The sequence below is a fragment of the Aulostomus chinensis genome, chromosome 24 (genome assembly GCF_037954235.1).
Source record: "Aulostomus chinensis isolate RoL2024-O1b breed Wild chromosome 24, RoL_Achi_v1.0, whole genome shotgun sequence".
NCBI classification, from domain to species: domain Eukaryota; kingdom Metazoa; phylum Chordata; class Actinopteri; order Syngnathiformes; family Aulostomidae; genus Aulostomus; species Aulostomus chinensis.
The window spans coordinates 209,604-230,963 of NC_141343.1; the positions used below are offsets into that span (position 1 = coordinate 209,604).

The 21,360-nt window shown below is 45.7% G+C and overlaps 1 protein-coding gene across 1 annotated transcript; it reads left to right on the plus strand.

The window, feature by feature from the left end:
* The first annotated feature begins 2,699 nt into the window (after nt 1-2,699).
* On the plus strand, nt 2,700-6,385 carry LOC147238270 (uncharacterized). The gene is made up of 2 exons (XM_086197266.1): nt 2,700-3,393; nt 3,430-6,385. The coding sequence occupies exons 1-2, from the start codon at nt 2,761-2,763 to the stop codon at nt 6,247-6,249; spliced, it is 3,453 nt and encodes a 1,150-aa protein (XP_086053392.1). The 5' UTR covers nt 2,700-2,760; the 3' UTR covers nt 6,250-6,385.
* The last annotated feature ends 14,975 nt before the right edge of the window (nt 6,386-21,360 follow it).

Here is a 21,360-nt window from a genome sequence, read left to right on the forward strand (position 1 = left end):
GGGTCTTCTGGAAGTTTGAATGTGCCCTAATACCGAGCAAACATAAGTCCAAAAACCCGTGTTGACATGATTTAGTTTTTCATCCTCCTTTTTCCATTTTCTTATCATCTCATCTTTGGGTTAGTAATAAGTCAAGTGAAGTAAATCAATCAAGTCTTTAAGCAGCTGACTTGGGATTAGTTGAAGGAGACAAATGAATGGTTTTGAAGAAGAGATTGTTGCACTGAATTTGTGAAGGTCAATGGGAGAAAAGCAGTCCAGAAATCTGTGTGGGCCTATAGCCGTCTTTAAGGTTTCTGAGTTTAAGGAGTAGCATGGTGTCAGCTGAGGGGAGAAGAAGATTTCATCTCTCATAAGTAGAATTTTATCATTAAACCAACCATTGCTCCTCAGGGTTGGACTTATTCTTGACTCATTTGAGGTGTGGCCCTCTGTCTCTGTGTTGGCTTGAGAGAGAAATGGTCAAACTCTAGCAATACTCTTAAAATGGTAAAATTTTGTTTTGGTTATGTTTCTGATGTTTGGTTCAAAACTAAGATCTAAAATCAAAGATGAAACCAAGGTTCTTGACTTGCTGATATGGAGTAAGTGCTCGGGTTTATAGTTTTGCCTCCAGTTTCTCTTTCTGAGCTTCAGAATAAATAATTAGTTTTCTCCTGGTTGAGCTGGTGACAATTCCCTGCAGTGCAGTTAAAAAGGGCATCAGCTGACCCTGAGTCATCAGGAGAAATGGCAAAGCTCAGCTGCATGTGGCCAAACTGATGTGAAAAAAGAGTGAGTCGTGAATCTTGTTTCAGTCTTCATATGGTGAATCCTGTGGAGGTTTACCATCAGCTCAAGTGTCTCTGTAGCAATTAAACATGAGACGTCAGAGATGTGAGCTCTGGTGAGCTCCAGTAAGGGGGTACAGCAAAGGTAACTCACATCAGGAAGGACAACGTTGTTATCTTCCTCCTGCACAGAGCCCTCGATCACCAGGAGAAGCCTTAAAGCACTGTGAGGATAATGATTGTTTTTATTTCTCCAGTGTTTTTAACAAAATTCAGCCTTCACTCCTGAGGGAAAAGCTGACCACTAGGAAGGTCCTGAATAACATTTTTTGGGCTTCAAAACTTAGGTGTTAATTGTTTGTGAATAATCAAAGCTTCTCCCAAGTCAACGTTTAATAGAATGCAGATCACACTCCATCCATCCATTGTTGTCTTCCGCTTATTCCTTACTAGTAAGGGACGCGGGGGGGGGGGGGCTGGAGCCTATCCCAGTATCCACGGGCGAGAGGCGTGGTTCACCCTGGACAGGTCACCAGTCCATCGCAGGGCCAACACACAGAGACGAACAACCATTCACCCTCACATTCATACCTACGGTCAATTTAGAGAATCCAATCAGCCTAGTCCCCAAATTGCATGTCTTTGGACAGTGGGAGGAAGCCGGAGTACCCGGAGAGAACCCACGCAGGCACAGGGAGAACATGCAAACTCCACACAGAAAGATCCCGCGCCTGAGTTGAGGCTCAAACCCAGAACCTTCTTGCTGTGAGGCGACAGTGTTAACCACTGCACGATCAGGCTGCCCACATGCAAATACGTAGAATATTCAACCTTCTTGGTGCAGCTGTTGTCTGACTATGACCATATTGCATTTTTGGACTCGAACCCGGAACCTTCTTGCTGTGAGGCCACAGTGCTAACCACTGCACCACCGTGCAGCCCTGCAGATAACACTTACTTAGCAAATGTGACCCAAATACATTTCTAGCAAGTGCAAGGAGGTGATGAGCCAAATTCGTAGTGGATTTATAATAACCCCGCTTTGTTTGGCAAATCTCGCACTAAGGTTTTTTGGAGTCACCTCTACAAATTTCCATGTTCTTCCACATGCCTGAATTTTTCAACTAATGTTCTTGAAAGCCAGAGTTACATGTCAACGGCAGGTTCAGCACATCGCTGGTGACTCCACATGGGATCTGTGACTCAAACTATGAAGCTGAAGCTCTGTCTGAGAATCAGTCATGATATGCTATGAATAATATTCATACTGTTACACCACAACTTCTGACTTATTTGGGACGATTGGTTTAGCCTAACGAATAAAAAGCACAACACCCTTGAGTACTGATTTTAGTGTCAGTTGTCATGGTAACAGATGAATTTTTGAATCCCCTTACTCCACGGGTCAGCCCTGTGGACCATCACCTCACATGCTCACATCACCTCACACCTTATATATTAACAGGATAAATGGAAGAAAATGGATGGATGGAACATCAGTTCAGACTGCAGTTATGAAATGGGGGTTTTATTAATCAGGGAAAAGTTGCTAACAGAAGTCAATGAGATGCAAGAGCACTGCAAAGACCAATGTTTCAACAATTGGCTCTCAGGAACAAGCCAACTTTTGTGGAAATTTGTTTATTTGCTGAGATGACATTTTTAGTGTGATGTAAGAAAATGTCACTTCACAATGTTGAGGGTTAGGCCAAGAAGACAATCTATGACAGACTGGCAAGACAAACAAGGGGACAGACTAAGATCAAAACCAAGATGACGGATTGAGATGATAAGTAAGATGACTGAGTAAGATAACGATCAAGATGACCGACTCACATGTCAGTCAAGATGACTGAAATTCAGTGAGGTCGTTCAACAAAATAAACCTGTAAAATTTGGTATGTATAAATAGAAAAAAGGTAGGAGAAGAGTCTCAATAACTTATAAGCAAACTATCAAATACCAGCTTTTTCGTATCTTCCGAAGAAAAATGGACCCCAACACAAAGTACCTTTCGCCTGTAGAGATGAGCAAGCAATTCCCTGAGGATGTTGTCCCTTGCTGTAGCACCAACACTCGCGAGATTCTGGCTCCCCTACACAGCCCATACACTCCTCAGGAGATGGCCAACTGCTCCAGCCCTTACACCCCTGAGGAGGTGGCTCCCTGCTGCACCCCATACAGTCCTGAAGAGGTGGCCTCACCCTGCAGCCCATACATTCATGAGGAGGTGGCCCCCAGCTGCAGCCATTACACCCCTGAAGGGATTGTTCCGTGGGTTAGGGATAGCCCTAACCCCCCTGAAGAAGTGGCCCCCCGCTGCAGCCCATACAGCCCTGAGGAGGTAGCCCTTTGCTACATCCCATACACCCCTGAAGAGGTGGCCCCCTGCTGTATTACCCACACCCATGAAATTGTGGCACCCCACTACAGCCCATACACTCGTGAAAAAGTGGCCCCTTGCTGCAGCCCATACACACATGAGGAGATGGCCCCCTGCTGCAGCCCATACACCCCTGAAGAGTTGGCCTGCCACCACAGCTCATACAACCTTGAGGAGGTGGCCCCTCTCTACAGCACCCTTGAGGAGGTGGCGTGTCACCGCAGCCCATACACCCTTGAGGTAGTGGATCCCCGACGCAGCCCATACACCCTTGAGGTAGTGGATCCCCGACGCAGCCCATACACCCCTGAGATTGTGGCTCCCCACTGCAGCCCTCTCACTCCTCAAGAGGTGGCACCTCACCACAGCCCAAATACACTTGTCAAGGGGACGCCTGGCCACAGCTTATACACACGTGAGGAGGGGGCCCCTAGCTGCAGCCCATACAGCCCTGTAAAGGTGGCCTCTACTTGCAGGCCAAACACTACTGAGGAGGTGGCCTTGTGCCGCAGCCCATACACACGTGAGGAGGTGTTACCTTGCTGCAGCCCATTCATCCCTGAAGTGGTGGCACCCCACCACAGCCCATACATCCCAGAAGAGATGGTTCCCTGCTGCAGCCCATACACCCCTGAGATGTTGGCCCCCTGCTTCAGCTCATACACACATGCAAAGGTGGCACATGGCTGTGGCCCATACACCCCTCATATGGTGGCACCTGGCTGTGGCCCATGCACACATGAGGAGGTGGCCCCGCGCTGCCGCCCATACACACATGAGGAGGTGGCACCAAGCTGCAGCACGTACACAACTGAAGAGGTGGCCCCTTGCTTCAGCTCATACACACCTGCGGAGGTGGCACATGGCTGCGGTCCATACACCCCTGAGATGGTGGCACCTGGCTGCGTCCCATGCACACATGAGGAGGTGGCCCCTCGCTGCATCCCATACAGCCCTGTAAAGGTGGCCTCTCCTTGCAGGCCAGACACTCCTGAGGAGGTGGCCCCATGCTGCCGCCCATTCACACATGAGGAGGTGGCCCCAAGCTGCAGCCCATACATCCCTGAAGAGGTGGCCCCTCCCTGCAGCCCATACATCCCTGAAGAGGTGGCCCCCAGCTGCAGCCCATACTTCCCTGAAGAGATTGTTCCACGTGTTAAGGTTAGCCCTAACCCCCCTGAGGACGGGCCCCCCCGCTGCAGCCCATATAGCCCTGAGGAGGTGGCCCCCTGCCCAAGCCCATACACCCCTGAAGAGGTGGCCCCCCGCTCCATGCCATACACCCCTAAGATGATGGCCCCCTGCTACAGCTCATACACTCTTGAGGAGGTGGCCACATGCACCGGCCCATACACGCCTGAGATGTTGGCGCCTGGCCGTAGTCCGTACACATTGGAGGAGGTGGCCCGTAGCTGCAGGCCATACAGCCCTGAAGAGATGGCCTCTCCCTGCAGCCCACACACCATTGAGGAGGTGGCCTGCTGCCGCAGCCCATACACCCTTGAGGAGGCGGATCTCCACCACAGCCCTTACAGCCCTGAGGAGGTGGCATCACACTGCAGCTCATACAGCCATGAAGAGGAGGCCCTCTTCTTCAGCACATACACTCCTGAAGAGGAGGCCTCCTGCCGAAGCACCCACACCACTGACATTGTGGCTCCTCAGTGCAGCCCATACATTCCTGAAGAGGTGGCCCCTCGCCACAGCCCAAATACACTTGAGGAGGTGGCCCCCTGCTGCAGCCCATACACCCCTCAAGAAGTGGCCCCTCTCTGCTGCCCATACACCACTGAGGAGGTGGCTCCCCACCACAGCCCATACACCTCTGAGGAGGATGCCCCCTGCTGCTCTCCACATAGCCCTGAGGACGTGCTTCCCTGCTGCAGCCCACACACCCATGAAGAGGTGGCTCCCCAATGCAGCCCAATCACCCCTGAAGAGGTGGCTCCCTGCTACATCCTATACACCCCTGAGGAGGTGGCTCCCTGCTGTAGCACCCACACCCCTGTGGAAGTGGCCCCCAGCTGCAGCCATTACAACCATGAGATGTTGGCCCCCCGCCACAGCCCATACACCCCTGAGGAGGTAGCTCCCTGCTGCAGCCCATACAGCCCTGAGGAGCTGGCCCCCCACTGCAGTCCACACACCCCTGAGGAGGTAGCCCCCTGCTGTAACACCCACACCCCTGAGGAGGTGTCTCACTGCTGCAGCCAATCCACTCCTGAGGAAGGGGCCCCCCACTGCATTCCATACATTATTGAGGAAGTTGCCCTTTGCTGTTGCATCCACTCCCCAGAAAAAGTATCCCCCTGTAACAGAACACACACACCTGAACAGGTGCCACCCAATTGCAGCATACACACACCAGAAGAGTTAGCCATCTACTGCAGCACACACACCCCTGAGGAGGTGGCCACCCACTGCAACCCATACACCCCTGAGGAGGTGGCCACCCACTGCAACCCATACACCCCTGAGGAGGTGGCGTCCAGCTGCAACCCATACACCCCTAAGGAGGTGGCTCCCAGCTGTAGCACCTACACTCCTGAGATGATGGCTCCCCACTGCAGCACCCACACCCCAGAAGAGGTGCCCCCCCACTACAGCTCCACATCAAAACCAGCCACAGAAAAGGAAAAAGAGGAGATTACCCGACATGTAATAAGGTCCCTTATGTTAAAGTTAGTCAGTAAGCTACCTCGAGAATCCAGATGCTCCCTGCTGATGGATGATTTTTGGCAAATAATTTCACGTCTTTCGTGCAAGGTACCATTAAATATTGGCAACCTCCTCCTTAAGGTCAGTCACAATTATAACAGAATTGAAAGCATTCTTGAGACTGTTAGTAAAGACCTGTTGGGAGATTTTGGATCGCCAGATTTGCTGCTCAAAGCTGTGACCGCAACCAATGCCTCAGTGTTTGATGAGGCTGTATGGAGATATTTAAAAATCCACATCAGCACACCCGCAGAAGTTCAGCAAAAAAAATCATCGATCTTCAGTTTCTTTAGATCAGTGTGTAAAAAATTAACTAAGCCCTTCAGAACCTTATTTCCTTATAAGAAAGTGGCCCCCTTCACCCCGGCCAGGGAATAGAGGAGGAAAAGGGGGTCTTGGGGGAAATTCATCATCAAGTCATCAAGTTCATCACAAGTAGAAATTACGGGAGGAGTTTGGTGAGGCCATGGAGAATGACTATCAGTTGGCTTTGAAAAGGTTCTGGCAAAATGTCCATCGCTTCGAGGGGGGGGGGGGGGCAGCGATTTGCCAGTGGGGATTTGAGGCTGCTGACGTCAAATAAGGAGATAACTGGGCAATAGAAGGAATACTTTGAGGAACTTCTCAATCCCACCAACTCGTATTTCATGGAGGAAACAGAGTTGGGGGAGTACTGGGGGGGGGGGGGGTTGTCCAATATCCGGGGCAGAAGTCGCCAAGGCAGTGAAGCAAAACTCCATGGTGGCAGAGATCAGGGGATGGATGAGATCTGCCCTGGGTATCTCAAGGCTCTGGATATTGTGGGGCTGTCTTGGTTGACATGTCTCTACAGCATTGCATGGAGATTGGGTAGATGCCTTTGGAGTGGCAGACTGGGGTGGTGGTCCCCATATTTAAGAAAGGGGAACAACTATCAAGGATCACACTTCTTAGCCTCCCTGGAAAGGTCTATCCCAGGGTACTGGAGAGGAGGGTCAGGGCGATAGTTGAACCTCAGATTGAGGAGGAGCAGTGTGGTTTTTGTCCCGGCTGTGGAACTGTGGATCAGCTCTTTACTCTCACTAGGGTGCTGGAAGGGGCATGTGAGTTTGCCCAACCAGTCCACATGTGCTTTGTGGATTTGGAGAGGGCTTGTGACTGTGTTCCCAGGAGCACCCTGTGGGGAGTTCTCTGGGAGTATGGGGTCCCTTACAAAGGGCCGTTCAATCTTTCTATTGGAGTCTGACTTGCAAGGCTGCCCTTTGTCAACAGTTCTGTTCATAACTTTTATGAACAGAATTTCTAGGCGCAGCTGGGTGGTAGAGGGGGTCCAGTTTGATGGCGGGGGGGATGTGGTCTCTGCTATTTGCGGATGCTGTGGTCCTCTTAGCTCCATCAGGCCATGACCTCCAGCTCTTGGTGGGACAGTTTGCAGCCGAATGTGAAGCGGCTGGTATGAGAATCAACACCTCCAAGTCTGAGGCCATGGTCCTCAGCTGGAAAAGGATGGCCTGCCCACTCCAGGTCGGTGGGGGGAGGTCCTGCCTCAGGTGGAGGAGTTTAAGTATCTCAGGGTCTTGTTCATGAGTGAGGGTAGGATGTAGCAACACAGTTGCATGTCAAAACGTAAAAAGGCTACGTTTGTCCACATTGCAAAACGTATCAGTTCTACGATAAAGGCCTAAAAATTGTGAAACGTGAACGTTTTTTTCCCCTATTCTTTTCTATTGGAACGCTGGTAGGTCATGTGACTCTTTCATGCGGGCCTCTCAAAACAAAAAACATGATAACAGCTCCTGTCATTTTTTGAGGAAAGTGCCTTATTCCAAGATAGTTTTGATTTAATAAAGCATTCTGATGACATTTCTAGCGAGAAATATGCATTTTGTTTTCATAATCTTCGTTCAGTTCTTGTGTATAATCTTTGGTTTGTTCATTGTTAAGATGAATCCTTCACCTCTCGGAAGAGAGTCGTCACAGTGTCACGTTTCTGCTGTTGCTATGGTGGTTGCTAAGGACGCTACTAGCGTCATTCCAAGTTTTCTGCAGTTGTTATGGTTAAAACCACGGAAACCTAAATGGCGTTTATGTTATTGTATTTTGTCATTACATTGCGTCGTTATCTGAGTTGATAATATATTTGTGTGATTGTTGACTAATAAAAATAATATAAAACATATTGCCCCAAGAATTACCATCAAAATATAAAATAGCTATACTTGTTTGTAGTTGTTTGTGTGATTGTTGACTACGGCTGTTCAATAAAAATAAAATGAAATGGATTTTAGTGCCCCAGGAATTACAAACATCTGCTTCCGGGGAAGTCGGCCCCCCGTTCTTCTGTGAGAAAATCTGGAAGTTATCGCTCACTCCCGAGGAAAAAAAACCCAAATATTTTTGATACTTTATCTTTTGATTAATAAGACAATCAACAAATTCATTTAATTTCTGGATGTTTATTCTACCTACAAAGTATATTTGTAACCATTATACATCTAACAATCAGCATTAAGAATATAAACAATGATTCAAACTAATGGGCGCGGTCTGCTGACGTCACATCTGTCACATATCTGTGTAGGTTCTCATTCATCCAGGTCATCGTAGATCGAAGCGAAGTAAAATCTGGTCAACTGGACGTCCAGTTGACCAGATTTTACTTCGCTTCGATCTGTCACATAGGCTAACTCATGCACTCACAGTTTTTAGGCCTGTATTGTAGAACTGATACGTTTTGCACTGTGGACAAACATAGCCTTTAAGTTTTGACATGAGACTGGGTTGGATGTAGCGGTAGCTGGACAGACGGATTGGGGCGGCATCTGCACTGATGCAGGTGCTAAACGAGTCCGTTGTGGTGAAGAGGGAGCTTAGCTAAAAGGTGAGGCTCTCGATTTACCGGTCAGTCTACGTTCTAACCCTCACCTATGGTCATAAGCTTTGATGAACAGATGATTGAAGAATCGGACAGGTGGGAAATCAGGAAGCCAGCAGACAGGACACTCTCGGACAGGCAGCTCGGTGTCAGGGACGGACGGCAGGGTGATTGCCAGGGATCAGACAAGCAGACAGTCGAAACCTTACAATTGAGCAAGCAGGCAGGAACGGGAACAGACCAAGTCGGCAGTGCAGAACAGAGTGCTACAAGGGCTTGCATAATGTGAAGACGATCAGGCAACTAGTGTGTGTGGAGCTGGAGCTTATATACCTGGGCTGATGACAGGGATGAGACACACACACACATACACACACACACACACACACACTCACAAACGTACACTCACATGGTCCTTTAAGGGACTTGCTGAGGACTTTACCGTGATTATATGTATGTTTTGATGTATTTATTGCTGCCTTGCATGTTGATGTGTGGCATGAGCTGTGCGCTGCCATCAGCACCATGGCTCTCCCTCACTAAAGGTGTGGTTTTGATATGGGAAATATTTGATGGGTCTAAAGCGTGATTGTGTATTTTTTATTGTGAGGTATATTTTAGTGTTAAGGGCAGGGGTGACCAATTATGGTTTTGGTGTTTCTCCTCATTGTTTTTCTCCAATTAAGCTTAACTCAGAGCCATATTTGAGATTTATTCAGCCCCAGGGGTATCCAGGGGGAACTAACCTGGTGTGAGGCTATGATTATGCCTTTTTTGTACCTTTTGTTGGCCCTCAGAAAATGTGTGTTTGTAGGTGTTTTTTGAAAATAAAAAGCCTTTTTCTGGCACCTGAAGCTTTGCTGGCTCTTGTGTTCTTACCTCATTGCCTGAATCTGGCTCGCCCTGATCCCTGATATTTGGGGAGGCCACTTTGGTCTCTCACACAGACCCTTACTATGTCCAGAATATGAATGAGAGAGAGATGGGAGTGTGTGTGTGCCAACCAAACGTTTAGTTTCCTCTGCCAGTCACTCTTACAACCCACACACACCAACAAAACAAAAGGACACTTCCTTAATGGAACTTCAACGTAAAAGTACCTTTCTTTTGTAACTGCCATTGTTCCTTATTAATAAGCAGTGACAGCCAACTCCTATGTACAAGACTGTCAGTGCATATGTAACACCCCCCCCCCAACAAAAGCATAGAACATCTAATTGACCGGCTCACACTAAAAGCAACAGAGTCTGTTTTATGTATGGAATTCTGTGACAAAGTCCTTCAAGTAAGCAGGGCGAGCCCTGTGTCTCACTGGACAGCCTTCTTTGACCTCTGGATAAGGCCTCTCAAAGATGGCCGGGGGAACCACCCGGGCTGGTCCTGGAGCATCGTTGAGCACCGGCTGAGGACCAGGAGGATGATGGTAAGTGTCCATATGAGGCGCAGGTGGCGGGACTGCTGGATGTGCGTCGTGAACCCCTTCCCCTGGGCGTGGCACTTTCTTCAGTCGTTTCGCATGCCAGCGAGACCCATCGCTGAGCATGAATGTGGCTGGACCCAGCTGGCGACTAATTTGGAGAGGCTGAGACCAGTATGACGCCATCTTGTTGCACCGGTGGGGCCGCATTGCTCGGACCCAGTCACCGACTCGGAGAGCGGTCCCTTTAACTCTGCGCTTTTGGTTGAAGTGCTTCTGCATTTGACGCTGGCACCTTTTGACGGATGCTTTGATTTGCGCATGGGAGCGGCCAATGGCAGGTGTTGCTCTGCCTTGCACCCTGAGTCTGTCGAGCGGCAGCTGCATTTCTCGACCCAGCGTTAGGAATGCTGGAGAGGCTCCAGTTGTGGCGTGTTGGCTAGCCCCGTAGTGCATCAGGGTCTGAGTGAGTGCAGTCTGAAAACCACACCCCTGGGCCATGTGTGCCCGAATGCCATTCTTCAGGCTTTGATTAAGGCGTTCAACGCCCTCAGTAACGGAAGCGTCACATGGCCAATTGCACTGTGCACGTTTTAAACGCAGCCCGCGCTGTAGACACATTCCTAATCTCTGTGTGGCTGTTGTGAGCAGGGGCGGGCCCTCTGGTGGTGGGCAGAGGTGCTGGGGAAGAGCGGCACATCTTGGAAAAATGATTTTGTTTTAAACAGTTTCTGCACTTTTGCCCTCTGGCAGGGCAATTTTGTGCCCCAGAATTGTGTGAGGTGGAGCCACAGTTGCCACAGACACGCTTTCCACTCTGCCTCCGTGCAAGTTGCACCGGGAAACTGTCTTCCGAGTGATGCTGGCCATCGTCGGAGCGATCACTGTAGTCAGCGTAATACGCCGGCTGTAACTGCTGCGCGGGTTGGTCCGCCAGGGGGCGCGCACTCGCCAGCAGCGCCGTGCATTCAACTGCCGTCTCAATTTGCAGCGCGATTTCCACCGTTCTGTTCAGCGTCAAACTGTCCGATTCAAGCAGCAGCTTCTCTCTCGTCTTTTCACACAGCACTCCCTCAATGAACTGGTCTCGGATTATTTGTTCCAGCAGCGCGCCGTAATCGCACTAGCGGGCCATGTCTCTCAGGTTAGTGACGTAATCTCGGACCGACTCACCGGGTCTCTGTAGTCGCTTTCTCAGTTTATAGAGCCGAAGCAGGATTTTCTGTTGGCCGCTGAAGTGTTCCGTTAATAGACCCACAGCTTCATTACACGTCGCTGGCGAGCCCAGAGTGCGAAAAATCCGCTGCCCCTCCACGCCGAGACAATGGCGCAGGAGTGCCAACTTCCTTCTGTCGGGCATGCCTTCACAGCCCAAAGCGTCCAAATACACCGCAAAGTTCTCCATCCAGTTCCCCCACGCAACTGGTGGGTCGCCGGGCATTGCTAGGAAGGGCGCAGGCGGGGGTAAATTCATACTAAAATCAGCCATCCTCGTCGCCAATATTATGTCCAGAAAATGAATGAGAGAGAGACGGGAGTGAGTGTGTGCCAACCAAACGTTTAGTTTCCTCTGCCAGTCACTCTTACAACACACACACACCAACAAAACAAAAGCACACTTCCTTAATGGAACTTCAACGTAAAAGTACCTTTCTTTTGTAACTGCCATTGTTCCTTATTAATAAGCAGTGACAGCCAAACTCCTATGTACAAGACTGTCTGCATATGTAACAAACCTCTTGTGGACAAAGTTTCTTGGATGTGAGCTTTTGAAAGAAGAACTCAAGCCTGGTTTATGCTTCTGCTTCGCGTTGACACAGACTCCTACGCGGACCCTACGCGTCGCCTGACGTGCACCGCCAAAAAATCCTGATTACGCGTTGCGTCGACACGTCGTGTCGTGAACGTCAAGGACTGTGACTGGTCCGCTCAGAGAAGGTTGCCGAATGCATGAAGAGGTGGAAGAAACTCCGCGACAAATATGTGCGTCTCCGGAAGAAAATGGCCACAAGAAGTCATGTTTGTCATGTTCAAAGTTTACAGTTTGATTCATGAAAGCAAACAGTCATTCAAAGAAAAGCACTGGACTTTCTGTTGTAAATAGTTTTGTTTTGGAATCTCACAAGAGCCCCCCGAAACCATACAAAGACACATTCACACCCCCTAGCGGCTTGGCGATGAATTGCAGAGCAACACGTTCCCTTGACGCAGAACTTTGAATGCTCAATGACGGCGTAGGGTCTACGCTCAATGCGCCTTGAGGAGACTCAGCAATGATCAATACAGATGCCACATGAGCATCATAAAGAGGAAGATGTCCCACATCAGCATCACTCATACCTCAGTCACATAATAAATTATAGACCTGCCCTCTTTCTATTTTTTTCACAAAACTGCAGCCTGAATGTTTGCCAGTGTTGTAGCAGTCACAATTCCCAGAGGAATAAGAGTATATAGGTTAATTTATACATTCAAGTTAATTAACAAAATACATATTTATAATGTTTACACAGTTAATTATTTATCTACGCATTATTATTTACACAAATACAGGTTCAAATATTTACACCAGCATCCTGTAAAGGTTAAAACAGTATTGAATCTGCTTCTGTGGTTTTACCTCATTACAGTTAGATCTGCCTCAGTCTAGCCTATTGTAATGTAAATGGCTTCTACCTGAAAAGAGCAGGTGTAACAGAGTTTTGAGGTTGATTCCACTTGCCACAATCACAACTAATCATATTTTAGTTTGTTCAGGTATTGTGAAATAGGTCTAAATTCTTGCTTGTGTTGTACCTCGCTTTGGACAAAAGCGTCTGCTAAATGAAATTGTAGAATTGTAGAATTGCGAGACTTTCCTGGTTGGTGGGTCTCTCCCCAGCATATAAATACTGGCTGTGTTGTCAGCACAGTGCCAGTGAGAGGATCGGTCCCACGGTAGGTACACGAAGCACATCGTTACATGAAACACTGTCAAAATAATGTAATTCAAAGACATAGCTATCATAATACTATGTCTGACCACATGTAAGAAAGTGGCGAATGTATTGCCCTCACTTTAATGTGCCAAATTGTTTAAATTCTGTCACCATTTACAGTTAGCTTCCTTAGCTCCTCAGCTAAGCTAATATTTGCTAACTTTTCTACAGAGCTGTGCCGCATTGTTGTGCCTAGGTTGACTGACCAGCGCGTTTTTATGCTGAACACAAGTGCATATTTTGGTTACATTACATAACATGTTACATTGGTTATCATTCATTAATGTTTAGTGCCAGTATGAGAGGATTGTTCCCACGAGCTGTGCCGCATTGCTGTGCCTAGGTTGACTGACCAGCGCGTTCGTATGCTGCAGGTTGAAGAAAATGCCCAGTGGTGCCCGGATTAACTATTGTGTAAAACATTCTAAAGATACGCAATCATCAGCTTATCAAGTCACTACAAGTTATAGACCTTACTTCATGATAAAAGTCCTCTTAAGAAATTAAGGGATTATTTCCACTGAAAATCTAAATTAGGGCTTTGAAATTGAAACATATACATATTGTGTTGAATTTTTTTAACAGCATAATACAGTATCAAAAAAGTTAACACAACCCAATCACAAAACTGGCCAAGCATTCTTACTAAATCGGTCACTTCAGCATAATACTTATGTGTTCTTATTTCATTTAATTTGGTGCATTTTGCGACTGTACCCTCTGCAGGCTGATGATGAGGTCTTCCAAGGATCCTTTGAGAACACCATGATAGGAATATACATTGTCAAACCAGGAGATGCCACAAGTAAACCAGAGGACATTAGGGTTGTCCTTGAAGGCAAGATAGTACTGCGTGATCTGGACAACTTTGCATTTGGTGCTGCAGTGTTGTTTGGCTCAATGTCTGCTTGGAACCTCAACAGTGGCGGCTGCTGGTCTTTCAAGGAGGGGAAGCTCATTTTTCCGGCCTATATCATGCCCACTGCCCCATAGACCCCCAGAGACGCTGAGCTTCCGATGGGTGGACAAAGCCCAGCATTTATCCAATGACTGTCTAGTTTCGTTGCAGTGGCACAGCCCTCTCTACGCTTCCCCATTTAAGGCAGTAGAAGCTGAGTGTCCAGCTGTGGAAAACGCTGTGGTGCTGCAGGGATGAATGAGAAGGAAGTTGCGCCGGTTACCTGTGATAAGTAGCTGATTCTGAACAAAAGATGAAGGCTTTCTAGCGTGTATTTAGTCAATGAAATGTACACACAGTCATACATATTTAACCACTTTTTATTTATTTATTTTTGGTGACATTTTAGGGGAAGCTGAGTTTCCCTTGCAGTCTTAGAGCACAAGCGACACGGCTGAAACAACACAGGTCATCTTGTTGTCCCTTGGAATAAAGAATATTGTTGCTGACTTGCACTGCCTTTATGTTTGCTACCTCATATAGAGGGGGAGCCTTGAGTGGAGCATTGCTCTACTTCTGGACTGAAATGATGCAGCACACATGCATTGTCTTCATTTATCTTTTTGGCAATATTTGTATATAAAGTGTGTGCTTATAAAGTGCAAGTCAGAAGTGTTTGCATTAATCTGACATTTAACCATTGTGTTAACTCTTTGATAACAAGTGTTGTCCTTGTAAAGGGAAGGGATACTTTGTTCTGATTATTGCCATGGGTTTTTGTACACACATACCCCATTGTGGGACATTGTTTATCAATGTTTTGTTGCCAGTAGGAAGCTGGTTTAAGGTCAGAGAGTACATTGTTCTAATAAGTAATATGCATTTATACATTCATACACACATTTACACACAGACATTCATACCTTAGATTGTTTTCTTTCTCTCATTGGGAAACTATACTCAGGACAGACAGAAGTTTGTTTGAATAAGTGATATGCTGGGTTGGAACCCAACTGAGTGCTCTCCCTTTTATTCTTTAATCTGGCCAGAACAAATGACATTCTTCAAGATTGGTGGAGCATTATATCATGAGTTTCCACAAGGCTAGCTTTAATTGGGAAGTTTAAGAGAAGTGCCATGATGGCACTAATCTCCTTCATCAGTGTTCAAAGGGACAACGGACTTTCCCTGCCCCAGAGGGAGGCACTAATGCCAGAGTAGGCTACTCCATGATATTTCATGTACACAGGGTATAGAATTTTGAAATGCTGTTTTCCGGACTTTGAAAAGTCTGGAATTTTGTGTGAAAATCTTAATAGAGTATGGAAATTTTTTCTCTCGCAGTCAAATTAAAGAGTATGCTCAAAGGCACATAATCTTGTAAAATTAGAGAAGTAGGGGAAGATAAAGTATTAAAAATATGTTTGTTTTTTTTCCTCAGAGTGAGCAATAACTTCCAGATTTTCTCACAGAAGAAAGGGGGGCCGACTTCCATGGAAGCTGATATATGGAATTCCTGGCGCACTTTCATATTATTTTTATTGAACAGCTATAGTCAACAATCACACAAACAACAACAAACAAGCGTAGCTATTTTATATTTTGATGGTGATTCCTGGGGCCAATATGTTTTATATTATTTTTATTCGTCAACAATCCCACAAATATATTATCAACTCAGATAACGACGCAGTGTAACGACAAAATACAATAACATAAACGCCATTTAGGTTTCCATGATTTTAACCATAACAACTGCAGAAAACGTGACACTGTAACGATTCTCTTCCGAGAGGTGAAAGATTCATTTTAATAACAAACAAATCAAAGATTATATACAAGAACTGAGCGAATATTATGACAATAAAATGTATATTTATTGCCATAAATGTCCTTAAAATGCTTTTTCAAAAAATCAAACCTATCTTAGACTGATGCTCATCCGTGATGGCGTCCTTAGCAACCACCATAGCAACAGCAGAAAACGTAACACAGTAACGACTCTCTTCCAAGAGGTGAAAGATTCATCGTAATAACGAACAAACCAAAGATTATATACAAGAACTGAGCGAAGATTATGAAAACAAAATGCATATTTCTCGCTAGAAATGTAATCAGAGTGCTTTATTAAATCAAAACTATCTTGGAATAAGGCACTTTCCTCCGAACATGACAGGAGTGGCCGCCATGTTTTTGTTTTGAGAGGCCCGCATGAAAGAGTCACATGACCTACCGGCGTTCCAATAGAAAAGAAAAGGGGAAAAAAAAGTACATATTTCACAATTTTTAGGCCTTTATCGTAGAACTGATACGTTTTGCACTGTGGACAAACGTAGCCTTTTCTCGTTTTGACATGAGACTGGGTTGCATGTATCAATACTTGCGTGGATCTCATACTAAAAACTTGCGGTCACAAGAAGAGAGAGTTACCTACGCAAAAAACAATCCGGATGTATCAATATGTACGAACGCCGGAATCCACTCACATTTCCTTGATACATCCCAACCAACGTGGAATTGAGCGCAGATGTCGGAGCGAATGAGCCGCCCCCGTTACGCCCACCTATAAATACACAAATTCATTTAAATAGGGTTTCCGCTGTCGGCGATAGCAAAATAATGTCAAAGAAAAAGAGGTCCCGAGCTGGTAAGGAAGGTGGAGGAGAGACAGCAGAGTTTGTTTGGCAGCCTGTCCAATGGTGTCAGTACAAACAATAAGGTTGTTAGTGGGATAAGAAGTGCAAGAGGGTGAAGGCGGTGGGCTCGGAGCAACGCATCCCCGCGAGATGAAAAAAAAGTGGTTGGACCTGTTATTGGCTAAAGTTAAACACTGCGCAATCACTAAATGCAATAACTACAATAATCAATTGGCTTCAATCTAAATTTAGATAACAATTTGGAAAATGGCACTCACAGGACCTCAAGGTGGAGGTCAAGCGGCGTACAGCTGCACTTCGGAGGAGTGCCGGCCAAACAGGTGGGGGTCAGGGAGAGGGGCACCTGACGGAATTTCAGCAGCGGGTGGCACCAGTCACGGGCAGCACCTCGGTGGGGGGGACTGTCGCCGCCACCCACGGTGACTCTGAGAGCCTGGAGGGTAAGTGGCAACTCCATTTCTTACGCAACATTTCCACATGCTTTGCCACAGATGTAAAGGCAACAAATACATAGAATCAGACATTTAAATAAACCAATATGTTTAATGTTTAACAGAAATTGATCCATCAGACATGCCGCTGACCGACGTGCAGCTCCCCCGCTGGCTCCCGCGCCAGCCCATCTGCCGGCTCAGAGTCATCTGCCAGGACCAGCGGCATTTGGGCCAGCCCGTCCCCAGGCCCCAGCATCTCCATCTCCCACTGGAAGGCTTTTTGGACCCGATGTATGTGCGGTTATCAAATGTCAGTTACCAAACTTGGCCAACGGACCAAAGTGCAGTTAACGCAAGAATCGGCTTTCCACCAACTTCTACGGCAACTCCAGAGTTGGCGTGAAACAACACAATCGACGAACGTTTCGCATTGATACATCTGAACGTGAGCGTCGATCCTTGCGTACGCAAGTTTTTCTTGCGTAAATCTCGTTGATACATGAGGCTCCTGGTGGTCGGAAGTGGTAAAACTTAAAACGGGATGGGTAGGGCAACTATTTCATAGTTCTTATTCTAGTAAAAGTATGGGGTTGCTGTACTTGTACATAAAAAGTTAAACTTTGTGCTAAAACAGCGCAAAGATGAGGACGGAAGGGCAATATGTGTTGAGGCAAAGATAAACAGAGTTAAAGTCTATATCTGCAATATATATGCCCCAAATAATGAGGAGCCTGGCTTTTTTCATAAGGTTAATAATATGATGGGGGAAATTGAAGATGGTCATACAATAATAGCTGGTGATTATAATCAAGTTCAAGATGGACTGTTGGATAAATCATCCTCCACAACTAATGTACTGAGGGATAGAAGGGTCATACATCTAATGATGAGAGACCTGGGTCTGGTAGATATCTGGAGGCTAGTACATCCCAGAGATAGAGAATACACATTTTATTCAAATGTTCACAAAAGCTACAGTCATTTAGACTATTTCCTGACATCTAAAGATCTTATAGAAGGAACAGCAGACTGTATAATTGGGCCCATTGCATTGACAAATCATGCCACTGCTCGATTGGGGATAAAACTAGGGTCAGGCGTTATAAAGTCCAACAGGTGGAGGATGAATTGTCTTTGTTACAGGATGAAAATTTTGCCAATTCATTAGGGGAGGATCTCAGAATGTTCTTTGATACTAACAGAAGATCAGCAGAGAGACTAATTACAGTTTGGGAGGCCTCTAAGACTTATGTTAAGAGGCAAAATAATAGCCCATGCAAGTAAGAAGAAAAAAGACAGTAAAAAGGAAATGTTAAGATTAGAATCCCAGCTCAAGGATGCAGAAAAAGAACTGGTGGACAATCATAATAAGGACCGTATGAAAAACGTGTGTGAACTTAAGTTACAACTAAATGATTTATACAATAAAAAGGTTGAACATGCCATGTTTAGAATGAAGAGTAACTTTTATGAAAATGGGGAAAAAGCCAGTTGATTATTAGCTAGGCAACTCAAGCAGCAAGATGCCAGTTTTGTGATACCAGCAGTTAAAAATTCAAACGGGGAACTGGTTATGAGCACAAAGGGAATCAATGATGTATTTAAAGATTTCTGTATGAAGCTTTATAAATCCGTAGAGGATCCCTCAGCAGAACAGTTTGAGGCCTTCTTTGCAAATATCAATATTCCAAAGTTATCAGAAGGGCAAATAAGAGGAATGGAGGGTGCTTTTAAAGAAGAAGTCCGGGATGCAATCTTATCATTGAAAGCTGGGAAATCTCCAGGATTGGACGGCTTGCCAGTTGAATATTATAGAAAATATATTGAACTGGTGACACCTACAGTATTTTGACAAGAGTGTATAGAGAATCATTTGACAGGGGGCAATTACCAGATACATTTAATGAGGCTATAATGACACTGATCCTGAAAAAAGATAGAGATCCTACTGACCCTGGGAGTTATAGGCCTATAAGTCTGATAGATGTTGATGGCAAAATTCTCACCAAAGTGTTAGCAACAAGAATAGAGCAATCACTGCCAACCAGTACATCCAAATAAAGTTGGCTTTGTGAAAGGCCGCACATCTCCAGATAATGTGAGGTGGCTACTGCACGTTATGTGGGTGACACGGTCACGGCTACTGCACGGTTTTCAGTGAATGCCGGAAAAGCATATGACCGCTGTGACCTGGCATATCTTTTATATACGCTGAGGGTATTTGGATTCGGGGAAGATTTCATAAAATGGATAAAGATAATCTACTTGTCCCCGAAGGCATCAGTCTTGACTAATGGTTTGATGTCCCCCTTTTTTTGGACACACTAGAGGCCAGAAACATGGGGACCCCTGAGCCCCCGCTCTTCACTGTATTCCCAGAACCCTTGGTTATAGCTTTGAGAAGAGATACAGATATTAAAGGGATGTGGGGCAAGGGGTGGAACATAAACTGTTTCAATATGCGGACGATATTTTGATGCTCATTTCAGACCCCTCTAACTCTATTCCCGTAATCCTACATAAGATTGAAACATTCTCTCATATATCTGGGTATAAAATCAACTGGCAAAAGTCAGAAGTGATGCCTGTATCTTGGTCCTGTCTTCAGTCCGAGGTCTCCAGATTTCCTTTAATATGGATCCTTGTGGGAATGAAGTATTTGGGTAAAAAGATCAGTGCCAATCTATCTGATATAAATTAATGAAATTAATTTAGTGCCACTATTTCAGAAGATGAAGGACAACCTGGAGAGGTGGAAGATGATTAATTTTACTTTATGGGGCAAAATCAATACTATAAAAATGGTAATAGCACCTCAGTTTAATTATGTATCAATGATGCTGCCTCTAACTATTCCTAAGGGTTTATTCAAACATTATAACACGATGATAAGAGACTATCTGTGGAATGGGAAAAAACCTAGGATTAATATTGAGAAGTTGTGCACTCCTAGGAAAAACGGTATAATGGCTCTCCCAAATATGGAAATGTATAGCCTGTCTTTTGAAATGGCAAAATTAGTTAGAATTGGGCTGAATATGATTCCCAGCCAGAGTGGGTAAAGATTGAAATGTCTATGGTAGCTCCATGTAACCCCATACAGGCTCTGTCTCAGGCTAAGATGGTGGGGGGGGGGCCAATGGGTATGATCTGAAATGCATGGGTTAATGAGGAAATCACAATACAAGCAGAGTTACTCATCTGTGTGGAACAACCTATGTATCTTGATAGGTAAACACTCATTTTGTTGGGATTCCTGGCAGAGGGCTGGTATATGTGTGATTGATGATCAATATGAAGATGTAAATTAATCTTATCAGGAGTTGGTGAACCAATTTAATCTGGTGGGAAGGGGAGAATTCTGGAAATACCTCCAACTACGGAGCAGTGTAGGAAGTATGTTCAACCCTAACAGGAGTATGGTGGAATCCAATACGGTAAAGGACCTATTTGATTTGCTGCATAATATGCACAGTGCCTCAATATTCTACAAAAATATTATGAAATTACAAACTATGAAGACAGAGAATCTTAGATTAATATGGCAAGCTGACTTAAATTGTGAAATAAATGTGGAGAAATGGTCAAATATAGTCTCCAAGGTTGGCTGGGCTACAAGGGATGTTGGAAGCAAATTTACCCATTATAAAATTATACATACTAGATACTACTATACTCCTGTGAAGCTCTTTAGAATGGGATTGGTTAAAGATAAAAGATGTTGGAAATGTCAGGGAGATACTGGAACTTTTCTGCATGCTTTTTGGGACTGTCCTGTATTCGTCCCCTTCTGGAAGGAGGTACCGGGGAAACTTGGAAAATGGTTTGGATATAAATTGCTGGAATCTCCGCTGTTTTGTCTCCTGGGAGATATTACGCTGCTGCCATGGGGAGTTACAAAGGCACAATATACATTCATCACTGCGGGACTTATCACTGCAGCCAGGCTGATATTAAGAAACTGGAAGAGCTCTATCATACCAGGACTTGTAGATTGGGCGCAATTTATGACAGAGACAGCATCATTTGAATAGCTGATTTCCAGAAAGAATAATACTAAAGACAAGTTCCATCCAATATGGGACCAATTCTATCTGTACCTTTGAGGATTCTTGCACTGAATGTACATATATCATATATCAATTGACTTGACCATCAGCGAAACATGCATACAAAATGCAGGGGGTGCTGTCCGTGTAGTTTAGTTTTGACTGCCTAGTTTTTGTTTGTTGTTGTTTTTGTTTGTCTGTT

Bases quoted from the DNA above. Each gene is read 5' to 3' on its own strand.
- LOC147238270 (XM_086197266.1), top strand. From the start codon at position 2,761: ATGGACCCCAACACAAAGTACCTTTCGCCTGTAGAGATGAGCAAGCAA. The intron at 3,394-3,429 runs GTAGTGGATCCC...TACACCCTTGAG, and splicing joins GCAGCCCATACACCCTTGAG to GTAGTGGATCCCCGACGCAG.